Source organism: Gasterosteus aculeatus, chromosome 12 (assembly GCF_964276395.1).
Source record: "Gasterosteus aculeatus chromosome 12, fGasAcu3.hap1.1, whole genome shotgun sequence".
Lineage (NCBI taxonomy): Eukaryota > Metazoa > Chordata > Actinopteri > Perciformes > Gasterosteidae > Gasterosteus > Gasterosteus aculeatus.
Window position 1 is genome coordinate 4,482,085 of NC_135700.1, and position 13,169 is coordinate 4,495,253.

Below are 13,169 nucleotides of genomic sequence, written 5' to 3' on the forward strand. Positions count from 1 at the left end.
TTGCTCCTTTTTGTTTTCACTAATATGAATGAACAATATCTCCTCTGTTAACTTGGCCAATGCAAACCTAAAGTGTCCTTTTGGAGCATTTCAAATGAGCCTTATGAAACATAAGCTCGTTCCGAATGGTTGCCAGACAATAACTGTGCTCATTTAAAGAACATAAAAACCAATAATAAAAGAAATAAATACCCTCCAGTGCTGTCAAAGAGAGTAAGTAGAGCCTCATAGAAATAGCCCCTAATAGAAAAACTGACTAATTACCTCTGCTGTCTTATCACATCTAAACACCCGGGTATTTTAACTATTGAAAATAAACTATACGATTACACTCTACAAACACGCAGGTCAATAAAGTGTCTTCTGCCTCCTCTGCAGGTTTACGAGGTGAAGCAAGGCAGTAACGTGGTGGAGAAGATCCGACTGTTCATTCACAAAGTCACTGCTCCTCTCCACCCAAAAGTGGACGCCAACCGGCCACAAAGCGTCAAATCGCTGTCTCACCCTTTCTCCAGGGAGAAACAGCATCTGTGAGTGAAAGCGCCAACTGACTGTAACGTTTCCCAGACATGCAGAATGGCAGAACACCTTTTGCTTTGCTGCAGACAGTAGATACCTAGAAAAAACGTTTTTTATCAACTTTGAGCAGGTGTCCTATGATCTCTACATACTGTGATACAATCCGACATGGTTTAGAATGTCGAGAAAAGGAGAAGTCAATGTTTGTCTATTTGTCACGTAGCTTGGTGCAGTGTTGACCATTAAGAACTTTGCCTGAGCCTAGCTAAGTAATTGGGTAGTCTAAATCCAACTAAGTAGTTTCCTGTGCATGTGACTTATTGTACGAACCGCTTTATGAGGAGAAGTTAAACTGTGCCAGCCTAGTTGAACTCTCTGGCCTCATCTTTAAGTATCAGGGACAGCGTGTCAGTTTCCGCTAGTTACATCGTCTTTTCAAAATAAACTTCCAATGTAGTTTTACTCAGTTTTTAGGTTTGACTATTTGGTTTGCTTAACTTGAAAATAAGTGTGTTTTAGCCATCCAGGCGCCCTTCTCGATGCCCAATGCAGACTTTGCTGCTCTTAGAATCCGTTGCTTTGACCGTCTAGTAATGTTGACCCGTCCATCCATCCATCCATTTTGCTGTGTGTCTCTGGAGTCGGTTTGCAGTGGCAGCAGGCTCACCCAGACTTTCCTCTCGCCTGCCACATTTTCCGAGGGGTTCCGGGGCAGCTGGGAGACATAATCCCTCCAGCGTGTCCCGGGTCTTCCCTGGGCTCTCTTACCAGTTGGGCGCGCCTTAAACGTCCAGTGGAATGCATCCTAGTTACAGTAGATGCCCTAACCACCTCCACTTGCTCCTTTTTGCCCGTCCGCTTCCTCCTTTTGACACGAAGGAGTAGCGTCTCAACTCCAAGTTCCGCCCAGACGTCCGAGCTCCTTACCGGATCTCTAAGGCTTATTTAAAGGGGGCCTTCAGATGCACAGGGCCACTGATTGAGGACGTTGTGTTTGCCGTGTTTACACAGCGGATCCTTCAGCAGCTAAAGAGAGCTGCTGGAGAGCAAAACTGAGCTAAAAGGAGAAGAGTGGAAGAATTTCCTCTTATGCCCCAAAAAACATTTTAACATAAATGCTGAAGTTGCCTTGTGTATGTTGGACAAGTAAGTGTTTGCTTGCTCAGTGGATCACAACATCTGTGTTTACAGCTTATAGCCATAATATGTTGATATCAAAGAAAGGAACCTGGATGTGGTTAAACACACAGTACACGGATGTCTAGAGTCTCCAATTTTATGCAGGTTGGTAGAGGAATAGTGTGAGCCCATTGGTGTAAACGTTATCATAAATGTGGTACAGTGTATTATGGTGCACTGTGTGATAAGAATTTCCGGAAAGAGGCAGAATAGGCGACTCCAATTCTGAACATCCGAGAAAGAAAATCCCACCAAACTGTCATGATTATCTCACAGTTCAGTCTGATATTTCAGGATTGGTGAGATACCAAGACTATGGTGAAATTCTCCCCAGCTTTTAGAGCTCATTCATTTTTGTCACATTTTGTAGTGTAATAGTGTTTTTCCATTCTGTCGCAACCACAAAGGTGTAAATTTAACCCCCCAAAAAGTCCTTTAACAGCATGACACGAAGGCTGAAGTGAGACATTCTCTTGGTTCCTCGAGGAAATCACAAGTCCTCTACATTTCTCAACATAAATTTCTGACTCTACTGACGCTTCCTATTGAGTCCCGACACACTTCCAAAGGCAGTGATCAGAGAAGAAGAATGCCTTCGCATAAATGTCAGCCTGCTGGGACATATGGAGGAGCGAGTGGGCAGTGGGCAGCTATATTTACATCTCTGACTAACAGCCAGTAGGAGATCGCCCTCCACATCTTCTCCATCACTTCGTCTTTGTCGGATCTGATAACAATGCCGGCATGTTCCATGAGATTAAGCCTAGTCACAGATTATATAGTGTAGAGTGGCTTTCAAATGTTTAACTCCCATCAATTTCAAATCTGTCTGTTCTCCACATGCTGCTTCCATATTTAGACCAGTCTCACATTGGAAGCAGGGGCAACACGGAAAAAGGTCTCTGCTTTTTCAGCGCCAACGAGCAGCACCAGCCACACAAGTAGAAAGTGACTGACAGCAGCGGCCCACTCAGTGCGCACACACTCCTCGTAATTACCTCCATTTATAACCACGGCAGATAACTAGGAAGCTATGCTAAGAAACTAACATTATGATGCAAGTTAATAGGGCAACATGTTACCTTTTAACGCTTAAGGGTTAAACTGACACATTTTATTCCCATAAAACAGTCAAATGTCTGTAGATAAACAGATGTTCGCTCTCATTTTGAGCGTTTCGCATGCTATTACATGCAATTAAGCATCTTTTAAGGTTGCAGTAACATTAATGGTGCGTCTGATTGTTGAAACTCAGTTTGGATTGTAACACTGATCAGAAGCTTGCATCATAGATCTAATCAGGGGTTTCCGTTCCTATCACTGATCAACAATGGTCCTTTGCACCAAATAATATGATGGTCTTTCATATCTATTTTCATAGTTTTGAGTGCAATTTGAGGTCAAGTGTGAGGTCATATTATACATATATTCCTACTTATTGTTATTCAAAATTGTATTTATCAGGTTTGGGGTTTATGGGTAATTCAAAGCATTTTACGGATACAAAATTGGTTTTCTTAAAATAGACAAATGAAGAAAGATATTTGATAAGTTATATATACTGTATATATTAATATGTATTATTATTTATCTTATATATTTCCATTGCCTGTTATCTTGTGAGGTTACTGCTCGCCAATATGAAATGCATTTCTAAAGATGTGTAGTTTTTGCGGCTGCTTCCAGAACAAGAAGTAGGCCAAGCACAGAGCCGATAACAGAGTAGAAAAGGAAGCGAGTGACCATAAACAGTCCCGAGGAGGGAGTGAGCGCGTGGAAGGAGGTAATTGATCTCATAGGGTAGTTGTGTCACAGGAAGCTCGTTTCATGGGGCATCTATTGAAGCCGGATTTAGGAAACCAATTCCAATTGATTGAGAGGGAGAAATTCTTTGGTCAACTTAAACATCTCAGAAATCGCTGTACACACAGTACGTGCAGTGATGCAAATCTCGGTTGCAAAGGAACTATCTGCAACATGATTGACAGACCTTTCTATTATCTCATCCTTTTTGTTGTATCTCTTTCACTTGACATTGCACTTATTGTACTTGTGTATCAACCTACATCATGCCACTTGGTATTAGTTTTATTCACATTTCTCAGCACATGCATCTGCTATACAGTGAGTGTTGTTCATCTTGGTTCTCCTCTATTTGTCTTTCTCATACTTAAAGAAGAACATGGTAAAACACATGTATATTCTTCCCCAGATTTGATCTTTCTGACCGGGACAAGTTCTTTGACAGCAAGACCAGGAACTCAATTGTAAGTATTAGTTCTATTAGAAGACCGTTTGTCACTACAGACACTGGCACTACGTTTCAAGCTATGAGCCTGTCAATGTCCTCTTTCCGTGAGTGTACAGACCTTTTCAAAATAAAGCTTCCGGGTTCACAGGAAACAACTTCAGTTTAAAATCTGTTCAGCTTGGGGAAAGAAACCTACTTGCTTAGGTTTAGTCAACAAAACTCCTTGGTTAGGTTTTAGCAACAAAACTTCTAAGTAAAGTGTCTGTTTAACACTCAGCATGTCACTTCTTCAACCGTTACAGCGGCCACAAACCAAGGTGCCCAGTTCATGACATAGGCGTCAGATCGGCTGGCTTAAGGTAGCTCCTTTACAAACTGTTTTATTCAGCACAATGACGGCTGGGTATGACATCTTTTATTCATGTCTGTAAATCCCCCTCCTCTCGCATGGACCATGAATCGCTCCTCTGACTAAGACCTTCTTGCTTCTTTGTGAATCCCATGAAAAACCAATGAATTCTGCTCATTTGCGTGTGTGTGCTGCTGCATTGGCATACGCGCCTCCACCCACACCGCACCTCGCAGGGCTTGACTCGGTAATATGATTGGCTTCTCATTACTGGATTGGATCCTCAATCAGTGCCGTCGTCAGCTCCCATCGATAAAACGCTCAGCCTCCCTGAGCACGAACACGACAAAGCTCGCCTCACCTGCGCTATTAAACAAGTAAAACAGTCACTGCTTTCTTGTATCGACAGGTCTACGAGGTACTGAAGAGGACTAAATGCACTAGAGCCAAATACTCCATGGGTAAGATCTCTGCCTGTCACTCTAATACATCAATATTGCATTAATATAGGTGCTGCGCTCATAAGTAAAGCCTAATTACCACCTCAGCAGAGGTCTTCTCTGACCAACAAGTCTAGTGAACTCCGATTTGGATTTACTCAGAATGGCTGGAATATAAAGTCTGCCCCTGTCCCTCCCGACTTAACGTGCAGATTCATGCTCCTGAGGGAAAGAAACCTGTTGATGCTGCCATTTTGTTAAAGCTAACTGTGTGCTGCTTCCGTCATTTACACATTAATAACTGGTCCGATTCTTCAGCCTTGCATGAGGTCAACAGCCTCTTGAGTGTCGTGTAGGTGAAGTCATCTGGAGAACATCTGAGAATTGCAGGTTATTTTTTGATGGGGAAAAGCGTGAGTAAATATAAGGCAAACTTAAAAAGGGCATATCTTAAAGGTCGAGAAAGTCCACATAGTCTACTTAACATGTAGTCACATTTGCTTCAAAGTGTTCTCGATCTTGGCTCACAAGGACAATCTAACATGCGCCACCTGAAGGTCAATTGTTGTGTGAGTGGCAAACTCTAGTCTCTCTTGACATTTCTAAACAATTACAGAAGATTGCTTTTGTTCACAAGTTTGGCACCAGTCTTGAATGTTGCTTTGACGACCGTACTTACTTTCACCAGACACCTTCTCATCATCACAAATAGGAACGATGGGCAAAGTTCCAATATACCAAAATTACTCTTCAAGGTTTGCTTCCTGCTTTCCTTTAACTGTACCAAACCATTACAACTCTTCCCTGTGTGCACAGTTATTAGGCAAGTTGTATTTTATATTACACAGGGTTTAGGTCAGGTGAGGAGGGGTGCATGTCATTATTTTTCACCTTTAAGGCCTCAACTGGCCACGCCGTTATTCCGATGCATGTGATGGAGAACAGACCTTTTCCTGTACCACTGCTTAAGGAAAGTGTCAAGTAGGTTTGGGAGTTGATTTTTAGTCAATGTTCAACCCGAAAAGGTCCAACTCTGTCATCTTTTATAATAGCAGAACCCCACCTCCACCTCGTGGAGCTCTGTGGCCGTTACTGGTCCAGCCACAGGCCGGTTCATCTGGTCCGCCGAGAGTCACCCTCATCTCATCAGGCCATAAAACCGTTGAAGAATCTGTCTTCAGATTGTTCTTCGCCCAGTCTTGACATTTCAACCTAATAAGTCTTGTTCAGTGGTGGTCGGGTTTCAGCCTCCCTTAGCTTGGCCGTGTCTCTGAGCACTGAACACCTTGTTCTTCTGAGCACTCCAGGTAGGTTGCAGTTCTGGAATATGGAGGCACTGGAGGATAATGGGCTCCTGGTAGCGTCACGTTTGATCGTTCTGTGATCACGTCCCAACATCTTCCCAATTTCTAAAGTGCTGCTTCCCACTAAAATACCTTGTATGAATTTTGACTTTTCAGAGACTGTTAGATTTCTTTTTGTGCCCATTTTGAGGAAAAGAAGCTGCCTAATCATGATGCACACCTTGATATAGGGTGTTAATCTCCTTAGGCCACACCCTCCCCCATTACACAACATCACTGGATATGCTTAAATCCAATTTTAAGTTAAAACAGCTTGGATGATATGGTCAAAATACTCTCTTGCCTAATAATTGTGCACACAGTGTATGATGCCACATCCGTCTTGAAAAAAAACGTCCTCCATGTATGTAATTCTTCACCAAGAAGTCATCCATTGGAACTGCAAAGAGGAAATGTAACAACAGTCCTTTCTGGCTCTGACTGCGTATTAGTTTTACCCTGCTGCATGCGTCTCCTCCTAGATTATAATCCCGTTGAATGTGCCTCATCACAGGGATTACCAGTCTGCTGGCGAACGGCGTCTACACATCTGCTTATCCTCTGCACGATGTGAGTATCACCATCCCACTTCCTTGTGTCCCCTGCTGGACTCGGCCGATACGGTCGATACATTGCTGCTTATCCACCAAGAGAATAATTATAATTCAGCCCGTTTGTAATGTGAAAATCACCCAAGCGTCTGCTGCTCTAGCAAATTGTATTTTAAGGTTAAATTAAAGCACTTATTCATGATGTGCATGATGGGCCAAAAAGTGTATTTATCGTTACAGGGAGACATCGAGGGTGTGAACGCAGAAGCCAACGACAGGAAGGTAAGTTGATCCATTCCACCCCTCAATACATTGAGTCCGACGTCAACACAGCAACACTTCTCGTCAATGAACAGATAATCATCGGCCTGAAACTACGCCGCACTGCCTTCACGTTCAGCACAGCCACTCAAATCCACTTGTACCGCGCAGACACGGCAACCTCGGCTAGCAACCAGAGCAGTGGTATGGTGTCCTCGTTTTGGTGCGTTTCAGCCAATGAGATGTTTCATCCTCTTCAGGGGTTTCGATAGCTGACTTGGCAGGTTTCTCAAATGAGGTCAGAACTGTGCTATTATTATTATTATCTTAAGTATGTCGGGGCAAACAGTAGCTGTGTCTCAGTTTATTGAGCTGCGTCTTTGTAGCCCGCAGCCTTCAGCAGCCTTGGCGGTAGACCTGGGCTGGTCCTCCAACAGCCGCGTAGGCTGAACGGAGGGGTCTCTGCAATGGGTGTGGCCTACGGGGGAGGCGCATTAACTTTTCTTCCGCTGATCCCGTTGCCTAGCAACCTGTCGGGTTTGACAGTGAAAGCCTTAATAACCCACAAAAATCCAAAAATACACAGAGACTGCAATCTTATCTTATTTCATTTATTTTAGGAAGTTAACTTTCACCTCCGGATTATGATATATGAAGTTAAGCCATGTACTTTCAGCTAAAAGTAATCAATACTCCACAAAAGACCACGACAAACACATTTATTAACTTGTACGTGAAGGCTTTTTATTTTTCCTTATTTAGGATAAAAGCTATTTTAACTAACTTAAGATATTACAGAACGTGTGTAAGCTACTGTAGCTGAACGTCACCACACACATCGTTCTCCTTCAGCTCGATGCTGCCTCTTCCTGCTCCGTAAAACCAAACAAAATGTCAAGTTAGTTTATCACACCACAAAGAAAAGAAGCAAAGCAACCTAGTTCAGTTTCTTTGTGTATATATTCCCAACCTTTGTAGCGTTACTGACTTAGAAAGTGATATTTCAGGTTCATAACTTGTCTACTGGAGCTCACTTTTATCTATAAGACCGTCACAGCCTCAAAAAGAGGTTAGTCAAGGTATTAAAGTGACTTTTCATTAATAACTGCAGACAAGCTAGGTAGATATTCTATTTTTTAACTTAAAAAATGAACTCCCGCTGATTGCTCACCTGCCTCCGTCTTGAATTAATTAAATCTTCAAATGAGTGAAATGAGTGTAAGTAGCCGCTATGATAAGAGCTTCATATCCTCTAAATGCAAAGGAGCGTCAGTGCTTCCTTATCTCCTTCAGCACAGGAACCACTGGACCATCCTTTACGAAAGGAAAGGAGATAATTCTGTCCCACAATTCCTTGCAGCGGCAATGCTTAAATAGAGATTATAAAAGCATCATAGCAGCATTTAGTAGTGATTATAATAGTATCATTCAGCCGTTTACAAGAACGATGACGGAGAAACCCAGGCTGTCTCCTCTCTGGCGTTGTCTTCCCAAAGACGCCTCTTCGCTAACTGCAGTGTTTATATGGAGGAAGAGACACAATTAGTTACTTCCCCGCAACGGAGGCCTCTTCCTGGCCTGAACCAATCCCTCTCTCTGTCCCCTCGGAAGCTACGCCCAACCACGCCCGCCACCACAAGAGCCTTCTGTCTGCTCCTTCACCCTTAATGCGACCCAGTGCTCCTCTAGAGACAGAAACATGCCACTCAATGAATCCTACCCTACCACGCATGACAAGCTACCACGCTAATGCCACGTGCATCTCTGAGCCTTCAGCAACTACAGAGAAAGTAACCAGGCGGCGGGAGGGAAGCTAAGAGCTCACATTGAGTCTGAAGTCATCTCCTCCCCTGCTAACGCTCTCCATAATTACACTGTGGGCCGTGTGTCACTAAGGCAACGGCCTAATAATTCCCTCTCGTCTTGTTCTCAAGCAACAGCAGAAGCTTTAGCTCTGTGCTTGCAAGTGCCTCCACATCAACATTATATATATATATATATATAATCCCATGTGTACATCTAAAGAAACAGATTTTGCTCTCCGTATGGAATGAGAACATTATCTTTAATCTACCCTCTGAATATTTGCCTCTTGTGATTAAAGGTCTCGCTGCTCTGCCTGTGATTAGAGTGTGTTGGAGAATAAAATAAGCTTTTCACAGTGATTAATGTGCTCTTTGCCTACTAGCAGTAGGACCCGAGCTCATGATGATCGTCAGTGTACAGACCGGATCACACGCCAGTGATTTGCATGTAAATTGTGCTTGGAAACACGCGTGCACATACTCGGGGATCAGTGTTGTTTTGGTAAGACCTCTAAGAACGCGCTCAATCAGTGGAACGTCATAAATTATACACGATTTTGTTATTAATGACGTTGAGCTCAAATGCACGGTTTCATGTCAACGAACACCTTCAACTAAACCATACATTTAAGCTTAGTTTAGTACTGAACTTCACCATTTTGCAGCGCGAGCAGGAATTTGGCCTCATATGAAACATGAACTGATGGAGAACATCAGTCTTTCCTGAGTTTTATTAAAATAGATAAAATTCAAGTTTGCAGTTGTGGATCTTCCAGAGGAAGAGAGAGACACACAGAGTGAAGGATAGTGATGAAACAATCTGCATTAACCAAAATAGTTTCATAATTTAACATATTGAATTTCCCAGGAGCTGATATACCAAATTACTCGCGTGGATGTGTGATCCTGCATCTGGTGCATTTTGGGTGCAAAAGGAGCTTCCTCCAGCTGGTCAGCATTGGACCTGATTTCATATGCTCTAGAATGGCTTCCGAAAGCACAGTTGTGTTGTTGCCACGCTGTGTGAAAAACGTCCACGAAAGACCTGAATCTTTATTTGATCAAATCAGCAGGTGTTGAGCTGATCAACTATGACAAGAGGCCGACCAATCTGTCACGACTGCTGCATTTTACAGCCACGCACACAGGTTGCTTTCTGTCACAACTAAAAATCACAAAATGAACCTTGGGAGGACAAACTGTTGGTTTTATTCATCCAAATAACTAAGTTATTTAACCAAATAAATAAGGATTACATTTGGAAAGATTTGCCAGGCAAGACAAAAAAGTTGCCATTCTACATCTTGATGCATTTCAATGTCGTACGTTCTATGCGAGACATTGTAGTATTATACTACTGCACATGGATGCTTCTGTAATCAATTAATAGAAGCATTCAGATATATCTGAAGTCCATCTTTATTTAGAACGAATCCTGACTAATGCTCTTCTATGGAGCATTTGAAAAATAAAATTCAACCTGAAAATGTGGTTTTGGTCTACAACAAATACCCACTCATTTTTTAATACATTGTTGTAAGTATTTTTGGATTGGATATAGTAGATTCAGCTCTTGAATTGTTTTAAAGAAAATATACATTGATTCTTCACTTAATAAAGAATCAAGAAATTGAATTTTTGGATATTTTATCTTTTATTTTTAAATTACAGATTTTATATTTTCAAATTCAGGCAGACCAGTTGTACCAGTTGGGTCTGTGTTTGCCTGTAAGTACAAATGTGTGTGTGTGTGTGGGGGGGGGCAAGGTACCAGGATGTGCTTTAGTCGTGTGAGATTAAAAATCGTGCATCGCTTCGGGCGTGTTTCACCAGAGCTGGAAATACGAAAGCAGTTGCAGGTTGACAAGTAAACGAGAGGATATGGTTTAGAAAAGTGTCCATAATCCTCACAGGGCCAATTTTCTTTTTCAAATGGTCAAAACTTGATTTGTCTCCTCACACTCCATCATATCAAAAGCGGCATCTTTTCAATTGAAATATCTGCGTGTGCCATCTCACTCCGTAAACGTTACCAAAACAAATCTACCTGCACTGCTTTTCTAACATCCTGTGAACAACCAAATACAACTCGAGCATCTGCAAGACGGGCCAATGAGTGCCTGTGGCCTTTGGGCCGCATGAATCAGCCCTGCAGCGTTACTTTAAGATCTTCTGCTGTTACTCGGTTTAAGTCGCCTCATCTCCCAACAGAGCAGAGAGCTCAGCCTGCCTACACGTTTTCTTTTCCTTGGTCCAACGTAGTTCACAAGCGAGCAGCTCGGATTTGGAGGCTAAAGCCACAAGGTAATCGTCCCTCTGCTCTGCGCACGCCGAGTGTGTGCGAGCTCAGACAGCCAACCCCAGTCGAAAGAAACGCACAACGTGTCCCTCCTTCCGGACCTTTTAGCTCCCTTCCCTCAACTATTTTGAGGTGGAACGGAGTGCTTCACAAAATGCTTACAGACTGGTAGGTCAGCTAATACTCATAATGACTGCATTCCCCTTTGGCTTACCGTGTGTTGCAAGCTGTCTCCCTATAACTGACTTTGTGAGCCATTATTAAAGTCATGGCCTCATCAAGTAAAAAAGATCTGCCGTCAAAGGTTCTATAGTGAGAATGGGGAAGCAGTCAATGTTGAGATTGTCATCGATGGGATTTTGGAATTCATGACCTGACCAAAATCCCTGCCGGATTGGAACCAGGCCTCCCTTTAAAATGAAAGCGGCTGTATGGTACGGCCCCCAGGTTAGTCTTTGATTTGCATTGATTTTCCGTCATCCAGCACCTTCTTTGGATGGTTTGTTATCTCCCTGTACACCGCGAGCTCGTCACTGCTGCCTGGGACAGCAAGTACACGGATACACTGCATCAATAACACATTATTCAAATGTAATTGAAAATATATCTGCATATACTGTATCTCTAGTGCATCACTGTGATGAATAATAAATCACCATAAAAGCCAGCGGGCAAATAATATCTGATCACCATAAACGAGGAAAGGCTAGCAGCTAATGAAGGGCCGGGTCCATTAAGTTCCAAATAATTCAGCATGTTTCCACAGCAACAACAGCCTCTCCGCTGCTCTCACTTTCACTTTTTCATTCCTCCCCCACTTTGTCGTTCTTTTTATCAGCCTCAATCGATTACTCTTATACTTCCTGCAATTTTCACATTAAAAGCCTTATTTTTGCATTTCATTCCCAGCAAAGCCGCTTAATACTGCAACTGAAAAAATGGATCAATTGGTTAATTAGATAATCACTGAAACGTATATATTCTGCTTATTTGCAGCCTTAACCACCATCTTTGTGAACTTCCTGTTAGACTATACTGAATTCATCAAGCAAACCAGTAAAACTGGACGGATTATTTGTTTGCTTTAACAGCTGCTTTCCCCATAAATGGGACGATTGTGCCGCCTGCTCTAATTGCGTATAATTACCGACTCTTGCCTCTCTTCACAGCTGCTGTACGAGGAGTGGGCCAGCTACAGCGTCTTCTACAAGTACCAGCCTATTGGACTCATCAGGTCAGATCCGTCACTCCCACCAGGAGAATCACAGATCTCGTAGGACTGTCTCAGAGTGATCCGCTGAAGCTCTTCCACAGAAACAAGTCATGTGCTGCGTGTGATCCAGGGAAAAGACTAGGAATGTGGGATGCATCTGAGGGCGTCTCCCTCAGATGCATCCCTCAGGGATCTGTACGCCCCCCCCCCCACCATCACCCGTTACACGGTTTAATCTCTGATAATGATACAATATAAACAACCAACCAACTTCAGAGATGGTGGAATTATTTTTGGCACTGTGGCAAAATGAATAACTAGCCTAGTAGATTAGCTGCCATAGCTACTATACAACAGGGGATCTGTATCCGCCAAGTGATCAAGTGGATTTTTTCTTATCTATTGAATTAAAGCTGAAAGTTTACACATTAAATGTTCACCGCTGCACTTCAAGTCATTCCTAATTGCGTTGAAAGGCAAAATTGTGTGACAGTCCAAAGACTTATTGCCCTGCCTGTATATCCATCTCACGTCACACTTTAAGCCCAGATGCTTTTTATTTCTCCAATCAATGCAAATAATTAGCTGAACTTGTCCGTATAGAAGCTAAAGACTCATTAACTTAAGGGTGTGGTATTATGACGGGTTTGACAGTTATGGACTAATGTTGTAAATGATGTAAACATCACGGGCTTCTTTCGACAGGAAGTACTTTGGGGAGAAGGTTGGACTATATTTTGCCTGGTTAGGAGTCTACACTCAAATGCTGATCCCTGCAGCCATCGTTGGAGTCATCGTATTCCTCTACGGCTGTGCCACCGTCGACGGTAACATACCGAGGTACACACACACACACTATCATTTTATTCCTACAGAAACCGCCCTTCATTTTGTTACTTATACTCTTGCAGCTGCACGGTTATCCGCTAGTTATCTAACTAGCCAGCTGGCGGTAAATG

At 42.8% G+C, this 13,169-nt stretch overlaps 1 protein-coding gene across 4 annotated transcripts in view; it reads left to right on the forward strand.

Annotated features, from left to right (window-relative positions):
• ano1a (anoctamin 1, calcium activated chloride channel a) overlaps positions 1 to 13,169 on the forward strand; it is a 55,528-nt gene that overhangs the window by 22,233 nt on the left and 20,126 nt on the right. For all 4 annotated transcript variants that reach the window (XM_040204075.2, XM_078085281.1, XM_040204058.2 and 1 more), the window contains exons 5-11: positions 379 to 530; positions 3,911 to 3,965; positions 4,708 to 4,759; positions 6,596 to 6,651; positions 6,873 to 6,914; positions 12,167 to 12,231; positions 12,916 to 13,050. In XM_040204075.2, the coding sequence (XP_040060009.2) occupies positions 379 to 530; positions 3,911 to 3,965; positions 4,708 to 4,759; positions 6,596 to 6,651; positions 6,873 to 6,914; positions 12,167 to 12,231; positions 12,916 to 13,050 (557 nt within the window). The remainder of the gene's footprint in view (positions 1 to 378; positions 531 to 3,910; positions 3,966 to 4,707; positions 4,760 to 6,595; positions 6,652 to 6,872; positions 6,915 to 12,166; positions 12,232 to 12,915; positions 13,051 to 13,169) is intronic.